The sequence below is a fragment of the Schistocerca nitens genome, chromosome 4 (genome assembly GCF_023898315.1).
Source record: "Schistocerca nitens isolate TAMUIC-IGC-003100 chromosome 4, iqSchNite1.1, whole genome shotgun sequence".
NCBI lineage: Eukaryota > Metazoa > Arthropoda > Insecta > Orthoptera > Acrididae > Schistocerca > Schistocerca nitens.
Genome location: NC_064617.1, coordinates 301,293,523 through 301,306,477, shown reverse-complemented (window position 1 = coordinate 301,306,477; position 12,955 = coordinate 301,293,523). Strand labels below are relative to the sequence as shown.

The 12,955-nt window shown below is 37.3% G+C and overlaps 1 protein-coding gene across 1 annotated transcript in view; it reads left to right on the top strand.

Annotated features, from left to right (window-relative positions):
• Window positions 1-8,842: 8,842 nt before the first annotated feature.
• LOC126251490 (arf-GAP with dual PH domain-containing protein 1-like) overlaps window positions 8,843-12,955 on the top strand; it is a 144,242-nt gene continuing 140,129 nt past the window's right edge. The window contains exon 1 of the mRNA XM_049951951.1: window positions 8,843-8,953. Within this exon, the coding sequence (XP_049807908.1) occupies window positions 8,872-8,953 (82 nt within the window). The 5' untranslated portion in view covers window positions 8,843-8,871. The remainder of the gene's footprint in view (window positions 8,954-12,955) is intronic.

The window sequence follows — 12,955 nt, the reverse complement described above, 5'->3', positions numbered from 1 at the left end:
GGACAGTAAGGTAACTGTAGTCCATAGTTCATCTACATTAATGTTACAGGACTATTCACCAGACTTTATTGTCAGAGTTGTATATGTAAAATATATGTGATACATGTACTCTGCTGAATCCACAAGTAAAAAGCTCCTCCTAAACACCTGGATTGATTTCATTCAAACGTGATACAAGTATTACAGTCTGGAAAGAAATACTCGTATTGTGGAGGTAAGAACCAGCAACCTCCTATTAGGCTCTGGTTGATAATGTGGAGAGAGAAGAGAAGTGGAGAGAGAAGAGGGGAGGAAGAGATGGACAGACAGAGAGGGGAGGAGGACATGGGCACAGATATAGGGGAGGAGATGGACACAGTGAGGGAAGAAGGAAATGGACAGAGAAAGGGAACAGTAGGAGATGGACAGAGAGGGGTGGGGAGGAGGAGGAGGAGGAGGAGGAGGAGGAGGAGGAGGAGGAGATAAAGTAAGTGAGGGTGAGGTAGAGGGGCTGGAGGAGGTGGAGTCAAAAGGGGGTGGAGGAGATGGACAGAGAAGGAAGGAGCAGATGGATAATGGCAGGAGCAGATGATCAGAGAGGTGGGAATAGCAAATGGAAAATGAGAGGGACAGGAAGAGATAAAAAGTGGGGGGTTGAGGAGGTGGACAGAGAGAGGAAGAGAAGGAGATGGACAGAGAATAAGCCAGAGGAGATGGACAAAAAAAGGGGGGGAAGGAGGAGATGGGCTAATAGATTTGGAATAAATAAATACTCAGACAACCCTAGCTAGTATCTGTAAGTACCAAAATATTTAACTGCTACAAATAAATATTTGGAAATGGATATTTCATATCATATACACTTTCTTAGTTAACTCCTGAAAAAGTCGTGAATAATTTTTTGACACAATGTTACATGTCACTGTTTACTTTAGGGTTGTATGTAACTCACCAGATAGTTGTCTATGTTCTATTTTGTTTGCTGCAATGTCTAATGATGCTGCTGCAGTTATCAAATTGGTGCATTGCAACCTGGCTTCCTGCAACAAAGGGATGGGTCTTATTGATGCTGCCAACCATCACTGAGATAGTTGTGGGTGGTTGTGGCAGGTGGACATACTGATAGTTGCTGTTTCTTCTTGGTACAATTTACTCTTTATATTAACACGAAAATATATATCATAGTTGATAATTAATCTTCTTAGAGATGGCTCAATTTAATTGAGATAGTTTTTTTATTCTTGTTTATCTACCTGGCAAATTCATATTTATTGCTGTTGGAAAGCTGGATTTCTCCATATTTTATGCAAAATTAATTCCACACTGTAAAATTCAACTCACTGTCTTTGTTAATAAATAACACTGCTGTTTACCAGATGTATCATCATAATTTTTAACTTACATGTTGCACCATTGTTAACACTGCAATACAGTATAACCACACTGCTATAATAACTGTTCTGGTTTAAAGCTTCTGTTTAGTGTTTGGCGTATTTTTTCTTCATTATTTAAATTGTTTCTTCTTTGTAGCCATCACCATATGTAAGGCCACTGCTGTATATTCTGCATGTGTCATCTTCTTGATATTCTTTTACTCTTGTATCAGTATGTTTTCAGGTTGTAAACTTCATCTCCATATTCAAAGTTTCACTGTATAGTTTGCAGTTTCATGAAGCAGGTATACAGTACAAAGTTTGGATTTATTATCCAATTTATAATGTGAATGTTTAACAACACAAACACTTGGCATACAGAACATGGCAGCTCTATCTCAGCCATCTCCTTTCCATCTAGTGACATTCACACAGTGAACTTCTTGAATTGTTGTGTAGTCCAAGCCACAGAACTTCACCATGGTAGGCTACATAGAACAGCACATGGTGCTGCAGACTCCAAGGAATTATTGATGATGATGTAAGCACGTCATATGGAAGGAATTCATTACTGCACAATGCTCCAGGAACACCTCAAACATAAAACAGCATACAAGAAGCCTCGAATTGCATTAATACTTAAACTAATAAGACTTGAACCTATCTGAATGCTCTGTACTTGAAACTATTCATGATTACTCTGTTATACCTATTGTCAAGGGTACAGCTGCTCTGATCACACCTCCCTACTTTATTAAACACACCTGTACCCTTACAGTCGATCATCTGAGGATGCATATTGACATATTGTCAATACTAGAAATGTTGATGAGTGGTAGTGATGACCCTCAAAGTATCCTCAGTATTATCAGTACATATTGAATGTATAAGTTCCCGTATGGTATTGATGATTTGACAATATTCTCTATTTGAATGTTAACAGAGTTTCATGAACCAGCCACACAGCATTAGTGTGCACTGTTTACATTTTCAATTCACATTTGTGGATATCATACCTCAGATTCAACTTTTCAAGTAGTCTTTTAACACAAAACAGTTCTAATAGGCCTATGCAAGGGTAATCATTTTATATCATTGGATGGCCAACCGAGGATTCTCTATGATACTGCTTACTTTATTAATTTGAAAAATGTACTATAGATTGGCAAATTACATAGCAGTTTGTAAAAATGCTTCCACTTCAAAATATATGTCTTTGGTCTTCAATGATTAATGAGAGGTCTGCAAAATGTAACCATTTACATCAAATTATCACAGAACATTAAAAAAATATTTTATGTTAATTGCTTGTACATGTCTTTGCCAGGAAAATATAATTTGCTTCACAGGTATCCATGCAATTTACACTAATTGTGTTTGTTAATATTACAGAACTAATCATCAAGCATTCAAACGACATGCTTGTCACCAGAAATCTTGAATTTACTCCTAATCTCTTACGACAGCAATTGATCCCTCAGTAACGTACTTTCCTCTCTATTTTATTATGTATCAGCATTAACAATTTGTCAAGAATGGAGGAAACAGTAAACTAATGTGCAGTGAGTCACTCCTCTTTTTCAGCCATTTTCTGGCCAATTTATCTTTTTTTGTTCTTTCCTGTTGTTACAGCTAATATAACTGTGGTATGTGCTTCCTTTTGGGTGTTAGATTAGATTAGATATGAACACATTACTGCACTGAAACAAACACATGCACGCACGCGTGCGCGCGCGCACACACACACACACACACACACACACACACACACACACACACACACACACACACACACACACACATATCTGTTGGTTCTACTAAGAAATTCAATTATTCTTATTTCTAGCACTGATTCCATGAATTGAGCTGTTGGTTTGAAAAAGTGATATTTTTAATGACAAATTTCATTAAGGAATAAATATATTGGGAAGCAGTAGTTAGTATCCCTAGTTCCCTAAACAGGCTTCTGCAGGATTTTCTTGAGTTCACACCACATATAACTCTTACTGCATGTTTTTGTGCCTGGAAAACTTTAGCTTGGCTTGATGAATTACCCCAAAAAATAATCCCATATGACACTATGGAATGAAAGTAAGCATAGTAAGCCAGCTTTTTCATTTTATATCCCCTATGTCTGACACAATTCGCAATGCAAATAGAGATTTGTTAAGACGCTTCAGCAGTTCTGTGGTGTGCTCCTCCCAGCTGAATTTATTATCAAGCTGTAATCCCAAGAATTTAACTCTGTCCACTTTTTCTATCTGCTTGTCATCGTATGTAAGGCATATGCTCATGGGACACCCCTTACAAGTTCTGAACTGCATGTAGTGTGTTTCTTCAAAGTTTAGCAATAAAGAATTGGCTAGGAACCAGTGATTAATGTTCACAAATATTTTATTAGCCGATCTTTCTAAGACTACACTTGATTAGCTATTTATTGCAATGTTTGTATCATCAGCAAACAACACACACTTGGCATCTGGTAATGTTACTGATTGAAGGTCATTGATATACACAAGAAAAGGTAAGGGGCCAAAAGTGGAACCTTGTGGGAGCCCACATGTAATTAGTTTGCAGTTGGATGATGCCTGACAGCTTAATACATGTCTCTTTCCTCATAACACCCTTTGTTTCCTGTCAGAGATATAAGATTTGAACCATTTTGCAGCATTTCCTGTTACACCATAATATTCTAATTTACTTAAAAGGATATTGTGATTTACACAGTCAAATGCCTTTGACAGATCACAAAATATACCAGTTGCCTGCATTTTTTTGTCTAATGAATTAAGCACATTTTCACTGTAAGTGTAGACAGCCTTCTCAATACCAGAACCATTTAGAAATGTGAACTGCGACTTTGACAGTATGTTATTTGAGATAAAATGGTTATAAAGCCGATTGTACATTACTTTTTCTAAAATTTTTGAGAATGCTGGCAAAACTGAAATTGGATGGAATTTGATGATATTTCTTTATCTCCCTTCTTAAACAGTGGCTTAACTTCAGCATATTTCAACCATTCAGGAAATATTCCACTGATAAATGACTGGTTACACAGACAGCTTAATATGTTACCTAACTCAGAATCACATTCTTTAATTAACTTTGTTGATATTTCATCATACCCACTAGATGTTTTTGATTTTAAAGATTTTATGATGGACATTATTTCTGCTGGGGTAGTGAGGGTCAAATTCATATTATGGAAGTTACTTGAAATGTCTGTTCTGAGGTATTCCATAGCAGCATCTACAGAACCTGACAACCCCATCTTCTCAGTAACAGTTATGAAATGTCTGTTAAAAAGTTCTGCAACACTATACACATCTGTCACCAATGTATCATTTACTCTTAATGCTATTTGTCCCTCTTCATGTCTGGTTCTACCAGTCTCCTCCTTCACTATATCCCATATTGTCTTTATTTTGTTATCTGATATGACTATCCTTTCCTTGTAATATATTTGCTTTGATGTCCGTATTACAGTCTTTAATATTTTGCAGTATTTCTTGTAATGTGCTATAGCATCAACATCAGAACTGTTTCGGATTGACAGATACAGTTTCCTTTTTGTTTTACAAGATACCCCTACTCCTTGAGTAATCCATGGCTTCTTTGTAGACTTTGCTCTAACCTTGGTTAATTTTGAGGGTAAAAAGTGTTCAAATAAGGTAAGCACTTTATTAGCAAAAGTGTTATATTTTTTATTCATGCCATGAGCACTGTAAACATCAATCCAGTGAATGTCTCTGAGGAGAGTCCTATAATAATCAATTTTTGGCTTATTGATTACCCTCTTGAGCTCAGATTTAACAGATTTTACGTCCTGTTCAGTATTAACATTTAACAGAAGGAACTGCATATAATGGTCTGAGAGGCCATTGGCTATTGGTTTTCTAATATAATTTTGTTCATTGGACTTTCTATAAAGATATCATCAATGGCTGTTTGTGAGCAATTGGCTACCATAGTGGGGAACTTTACAGTGGGAATTAAGTTGAATGATAGTGTTACTTACTCAAATAAGTTCTTATTGCGAGAGTCTTTAAGAAAATCTACATTGAAATCACCAGCAACCACTATTTCTTTGTTTTTAGTTGTTAAATGGGCCAGTACAGCTTCAAGGTGGTTTATGAACAGATTAAAGTTACCTGCAGGTGCTCGATATACATTTAATATTATGACGGATTTTTTGTGAAATTCTACTTCTGTTGCACATACTTCCATGTGGTATTCCAGGCAAAATTTATGAATGTCTATGTTCTCAAATTTATGACAGTTCCTGATGAATGTGGCACCTCCTCCCTTCTCCATTGCTGCTCTACAAAAGTGAGATGCTAACCTAAACCCTGTTCCACATCTAAACCTTGTAAAACCGCATTGTCAACTGACAATAATATTGATGGTACCAGTATGTGGTTTGTTTACCACTATTGGGAAAGTCATTGATTTAAATCAGGAACAGTATTGGCCCTAACATGCTACCTCTTCTGTATTAATGTATTTTGCTTCTGGTAACTGTTTTGATGTGTCATCTCTACTCTTTGTACCCTCTCTGCTAGGTATGACTCGAACCAGTAATTAGCTACATCTCTTATTCCTAATGCTTCTAGCTTTTATAGTGGAATCTTACAGTCAAAAGTGTCCAAAGCCCTAAAAAGATATAAAAATATGCATGTGACACACTTATCTTTGTCAAGCGCATGTAGTATCACTTGTGTGTATTTTACTATGGCTGATTCTGTACTTCTGTCACTTCAGAACCCAAACTAATTCATTAATTAAAAAGGATATGATTATTCAAGTAATTCATTAATCTGTCTTTCATAACCAAATGGACTGGTACATAGTTTGACATGTCATTTGCATTACCTTTCTTTAGCAGAGATACAGTTCTTGCCTGTTATAAATACCCTGGAAATTTCTCTGATATGAATGATTAATTTATTATGTTTATTAACGGAGCTTGTATGTTCTATATATGTTGTTTCAGAACACATATTGGTGTCTCATCTATGCCTGCTCACTTAGTTTTTGTTCAGTTTTACTGGCTTCATGCTGTGTGGTTAGTAGTGACATCATTGTACTTGATGCACAATTGTTTACAAGTGTTGTTTAAGTTTTGGGGATTTTCTTTTTTTTGTAATTTCTTTGCAATACCTTAGAAAAGCTCATTCCCATTGTTTTCCAGGTGGTGAAAATAATTTATTGTTTTATCTGCCTCCTTCAACAATATGTTCAGTGTTTACAACACCCATACAATCTATATTGTCTACATATGGATAGAATAAATAAATAAATGTTATTATGCCTTTGTCTGTTTCCTTTTTAATGACTTCCCACACTACTTTGTTTTTATTCTCTGCATTGTACATTTTTTCCATTAAATGACTTTTTTGCTGCAACCAGCTCTTTTGTATAAATGTTATTGTATCTATGACAGAAATTTATGAACTCTGGCTCATTATGATTCATTTTCATGGAACTTATGTACCTAAGGGTTTGAGAGGACTTCTTAATACCTGCTGTTAACCCTTTGTTTTTGTGAGACATTTGTACTGATGCGGGTACTTTTGGAAATGTCATTTCAAAGTTCACTTTAAATAATGATAAAAATTTATAGAATTTTGTATTTACATTGGTTTTACTATAAACTGCATCCCAACTTTGGTTTGCTAGTTCTCTTGCAAATCTTGTATTTCTATTCTGCTAAATGTCTTTTGTAAGACTGCAGTTTCGGGATTTTTTTTCCATACCCAATTTTACTTTATTTTTGGTAGAAATTATCTGATAATCCAAGATCTTTTACAGTTACACCACTCTTTTCCTTGTCCGTATTTGTTGCAATATGATCTATTAACTGATGTGGTTATTGTAGTAGCCCTTTTTGCGCTATTGAATGATAGGGGAATGCCAAAACTCTGAAGGATACTTACGAGGGTGCTCACAAGTTACATTTATGATAATTGTGTTTATGTTTACGCCTCAACACAAAATTAACTGGTGTATGGTATTGCATGTTCTGATGAAGGGTTGGTAAGTTTGTGAAATGTACCGTGTTACGTTTCCCAACAGTTTATTTTTCTTTATGATGTGTAGCAAGTGTGTCATTTGATGTGTTAAAATCTATCTTGTCAGTGATTATTTCAGAATTTTTTAGTCTGCTGGAGATTTAGCCAGTGGAAAAATAACTATGTCTCTTACAAATGACAACAGGTATTCAACCAAGCATGGCCCAAGATCCACCTACTATACTTTCATGAATCTTCTCTTCCCCATCCTGTTTACATGTAGGTCTAGCCTAGTGAAACCCCATCTATTGGTAGTTCTGACTGGTATTAGAGCAACATGTCAAATGCCACCAGTGCCATCTCTAACTGCGCATTAATCTGCCTCAGAGCTCCATTAAGGAATGGCTGATCCTGATGCCAGAAAAGGTTGACAAAGTGTACATTGGCACCACAAGTCATCGACTCTATCTTATTCTCATCACCACCTGCCATGAGGCTCATTCTTGTCCAAACTGTTTCCCAGCCCGCCCACTATCACTATATGGTCCTCTATGATAAAAAATCTTTATATAAAGACCCAAAGTCCTATATCACTTCATTTAGCCCTGAATTTGATTTGTAAATGCTGGTAGACTGGTACGCTGCTCCTAAGCTTTCCTGCAACTGAAGGCCTATACCTTGCTTATGGCTACTACCTAGCAGCAGCACTTTTTTCTTCCTAACATTTTGCATATTCATAGGCTTCCTGATCTTAGTTGAAGTGTGTCACATACTTCCTGCTCCTAATCCTACCTGAGGCTCATCTCCACTGACCTATGGTACTGGTAGTGCCTGTTTTTGGCGTTGAAAATCATACTATCATTTAACGTTCTCTTTCTCCCTGCCAGATCTCAATCACTCCCCTCCCCTCTGCCCCACTGATCCTGATCTGTTCCACCATTGCTTCCTTCAACTGCGCCTGAAAGTTACAAAATTTCCCTTCCTGCCAGTGAAAATGTTCCTGCCGCATACTGTGCAGTTCCAGAACGGAGCCTCTTCTGTTCTCCCCACAACATCCCCCCACCCCACCCCCAGTGAATACGTTTGCCACAATACTGGTAACAAAGCCCCCTACTTTAACAGCCATTTTAGAAAACAGTGGACACGAGAAGACGATAAACACCAGACCGATCGTACAGCTGACTAAAGCGGGTTTCGTGCGCCAGATTTGCGGCTATTTCTAGTCCACAAGCTATGATTTGCCTGTACAGTTGTGATCTGCACCCACAGATCTGATCAGTTTTGCTCAAAGCTGCAAATTCAAGGTTTGTGTAATTTTCTGGTCTACAGATTTAATGTACGCAGCCAATTGTGGCGACACAACATGGTTGCAGACTGGCCTGCACGCGAAATTTGTTGCGAAAGATGTTTCGAATCGACTCGTAAGCAAAGATGTTATATTCGTGCGGAATTGTATGTTTCAATGGTAGTCGTTGGCAGTGTTTAGTAAACACGGAAAAGTGGTTATGGCGGATAGAAATGAGAAGTTGCTGCTAGAGCTACTGAAACGACCAGGAAATGGTGAATGCGTTGACTGTGGGAGTAAAGGTACGCACGTTTAGAGATGTATGAGTTGTTAGTGCTAAGAGTTAAAAGCGAAAAGGATAATGTACCATGTTAAGTTACGCGTAATAATTTTATAAATGTTTTGTAACCAGAAGTTTAAGTATTAAACGTTTCTTCATCCGTGCTGTGAACTGTCAGTGCAAATGACGTGTACGATTATGCTTATAATCGTGTTTCATATTATGTTCTATATGTTCACGAAACTCCCGGGTGTGCGTTTTTACTCGTCTTCATGCTATCACCAACTCCTGCTAATAGAAAAAAGGAAAATGATACTCCTGGTGCTTACGAAGTTTTATGAAACCAAGAAAATATTTAGTAGTAATTTGCATGTCACAACCCCCGTAATCAAGCTACCTGTGGAGTCTTCACTTTCCAGCATTTTCTGTAGTTCCTCAAGAATTGATTAGAGGATTTTGTCATTGCCCAGCTTATTGCTAGATTGTAACTGACGAATATAAAAGTGTATGTGCAGGAGCATGTGCTTAAAACACTGCTGTTCCAGCAAGCTATCTTCATTACAGCACTTGGTCTTCTGTTCCTACTGAAGTCTGGTGCCCAAGCATTGGTACTAGGATATTTAAACATGTCTTTATAATGAGAAATGTGTCAAGCAGCTAAACTATCACCAACAGACCTTATGTACTTACTGACAGTGACTGCAGAGCATTGTGGAAGTTGGTTGTAAAAAGTCACATTAAATTAGTGCAAGGAAACATCACGGGTTCCAAAATGCTACCAACAGTCCAGATATCATCATGACTGTGCATACGGGGTTAAAAAGAATGGGGTATAATGGTTGAGCAGCTTCTGAAAAGCCACACATTTCTGTGGCCAATGCTAAATGGTGCTTGAAGTGGACAGCGGATGACTTGAAATGAATGATTTGTAGTGACGAATCATGCTATGTAATAGGAAAGTCTGATAGAAGGGTTTGTGTTTGGCGAATGTATGCAGAATGTTGCATGCCATCAAGTTAAGTGCCAACATTATGGTACGGGGATGTTTTTTGTGGTTACGGTGTGGTCCTCTAATTGTGCTTAATAAAATGCTAAATGCAGGAAAATATGAACATATTTTAAAGCATTGTGAACTGTGTACAGCAGAGGAACAGTTCAGAGATGACAGTTGTTTGTATCAGCATGGCAACCCTGTCATAAAGCAGCATTGATGGGGCAGAGGTTTATGAACAATAACATTCCTGAAATGAAGTGGACTGCCCAGAATCCCAACCTGAACTCAGTGGAATACATTTTGAATGAGGTAGGATGTTGACTTCACTCCGTACCGTAGCATCCAGCATCACTACTTTCTCTGCTTTTAGTTCTTGAAGAAGAATAGGCTACCATTCCACTACCAACATTCTGACTCTTCACTAGTAATTGCCGAGATGCTTTTCATCATATGGGTCTAGTGTATATGTGGGGGTTGGCACCCAAGTAATAAATGATCCACTGTGGCTAGGTAACTTAGCATATCAGCAATTTTCCCATATTGTGCAGAAATTATAGAAATAAGTAAACCACTTGTAAATAGATATGCACTAAGTACAATGATGACACAGTGTGTGAAGTCAGTAAAGCAGTAAAGAAACACTGAAGAACAAGAAGTTTGCAGGTGTAGATGAAATATACATCTGCATGCTGGAAAATGGAACAAGGAAGGAAGGCAAGGCAGAAGGCATAGAAAAAAGTTAGTTTTCCTTCTCTAATCACTGTCAAAAATAATAGAATCAGTTATAAAAGACAAATTAACGCACTGTTTAGATGAGTACAAACTTCTAGGTGCATCACAGTTAGTGTTATGAAGTGTTAGAGGTACAGAATAAACCATAGTAGAATTTTCAAAACTGATTGTTGATGCTTGTGGGAAGGATAAGTATATCACAGGCATATTGTTAGATTTTTCTAAGGCTTTCAGTAGTGTTGACTATAAAATTCTATTAAATAACTGAGAATCATTAAACAGAAGAGGTCTAGCTAAAGAAGTGTACCTAGCAGGTAGAATACAAAGAATAGACATAACACAGTCATCAAATAAGACTATGAACTTTTAGTGAAATACTTATAAAAAAGAAAATACATTATTATAGGAGCTCATCAGGGTTGCATATTAGTTTCCTACAATGCCAGTATCAATTCTGAGGCTTAAACCTTAGTAGTATCTGAGTTCACACCTTCAAAATTCTGTATAGGCCTATGTGAAATTTTTGATTTGTGCCATTATAGTTCCAGTACAATGACCTGGTGCTATTATTTTGGATTACACTTATGAACTCCTCTTGTTGCTATAGACTTGGCATTCGATGACTTGGTCTTGGTTTTGCTTATCATTTATCCTACTGATCTACATCCACATCTGCACTCTGCAAAACACCCTGAGGTGGAGAATACGTCCCATTCACATATGGAGCATGAGAAGTATGACTGAATGCCTCTGCACATGCAGGAATTATTCTAATCTTATCCTTATGATTCCTCCCTATGTGAGTGATATGTAGGTGGTTTTAGTATATTTCTAGAGTTATTATTTAAAGCTAGTTGTTGAAACTTTAGTAGACTTTCTCCGGATGATTTAAGTCTATCTTCAAGAGTCTTCCAGTTCAGTTCAGTATGTCTGTGTCACATTCCCATGGATTAAACAAATCTGTGACCATTCATCGTGCCCATCTCTGTATTCGATCAATATCCCTGTTAGTCCTATATTGTATGGGTCCCACACACTTGAGCAATATTCCAGAACTGGTCACCTGGGTGATTTGTAAGCAATCTCCTTTATAGATTGATTGCACTTCCCCAGTATTTTCTACCAATAAACCGAAGTCGACCATCTGCTTTACCAATGACTGAGCCTATGTGATCATTCCATCTCATATCCCTACAAAGTGTTACACCCAGGTATTTGTACGAGTTGGGTGATTCCAACAATGTCTCATTGAGGTTACAGTCAGTGGATACTACTTTTTTCATTTTGTGAAATGCAAAATTTTGCATTTCTGAACATTTAGAGCAAGTTGCCAATCTATGTACCACAGTGAAATCTTATCAAGATCTGACTGAATATTTATGCAGCTTCATTATAGACAGCTACATTATCTGCAAAAAAAAAAAAAAAAAAAAAAAAAAAAAAAAAAAAAAAAAAAAAAAAAAAAAAAAAAAAACCCTGATTTTACTATTAATATTGTCTGCAAGATCACTAAAATACAACATGAACAGCAAGGGTCCCAACACACTTTCCTGGGGCACACCCAAAGTTAGTTAACTACTTCCAACAATGACCCTCCATCCAAGATAACACGCTGTTTCCTCCCTACCAAAAAGTCCTCAATTCAGTTACAAATTTAAATTGATATCCCATATGGTCATACTTTTGACAGTAAGTGTAGGCATGGTACTGAGTCAAATGCTTTTTGGAAATCATGAAATATTACATCTGCCTCGTTGCCTTGATCCAAAGCAAGTATGAGAAAAGCGCAAGTTGTGTTTCACATGACGATGTTTTCGAAATCCATGCTGGTTGACATTGAGGAGGTCGGTATGTATAAGATCCCTCATTTTGCTTGACCTCAGAATGTGTTGTAAGATTCTATAACAAATCGATATCAAGGATAGTGGATGGTAGTTTTGCGGATCTAGCGGGTCGACAGAAGCGTCCGATCCCACGCGTCAGCTTTGATGCATGATGTAAGGGTGTTGTGGTGTGTGACGTCAAGACGGTGCAGAGTTTGGTTTGTGAGTGTGGTGTGTTTGTAGATGTCGTCATGTTTTTTTTATTGTGCCCTCTGGTGGTATGTTCAGGACTTTCATTTGTGTGGTGTAATGGGCTCAATTTGGTCTTGCTCATTATACAGAATTGTTCGAGTGTTAGCTGTGTTTGTAGTGGAATTCGTTTCAGTGAGTTAACGATTTAGTGGTTTTGTGTGAAGGTTAATTTAGTGTTGTTCGCTGTAGGTCGTGTGGTAATTTTAGTAAATTAATTGGTTGT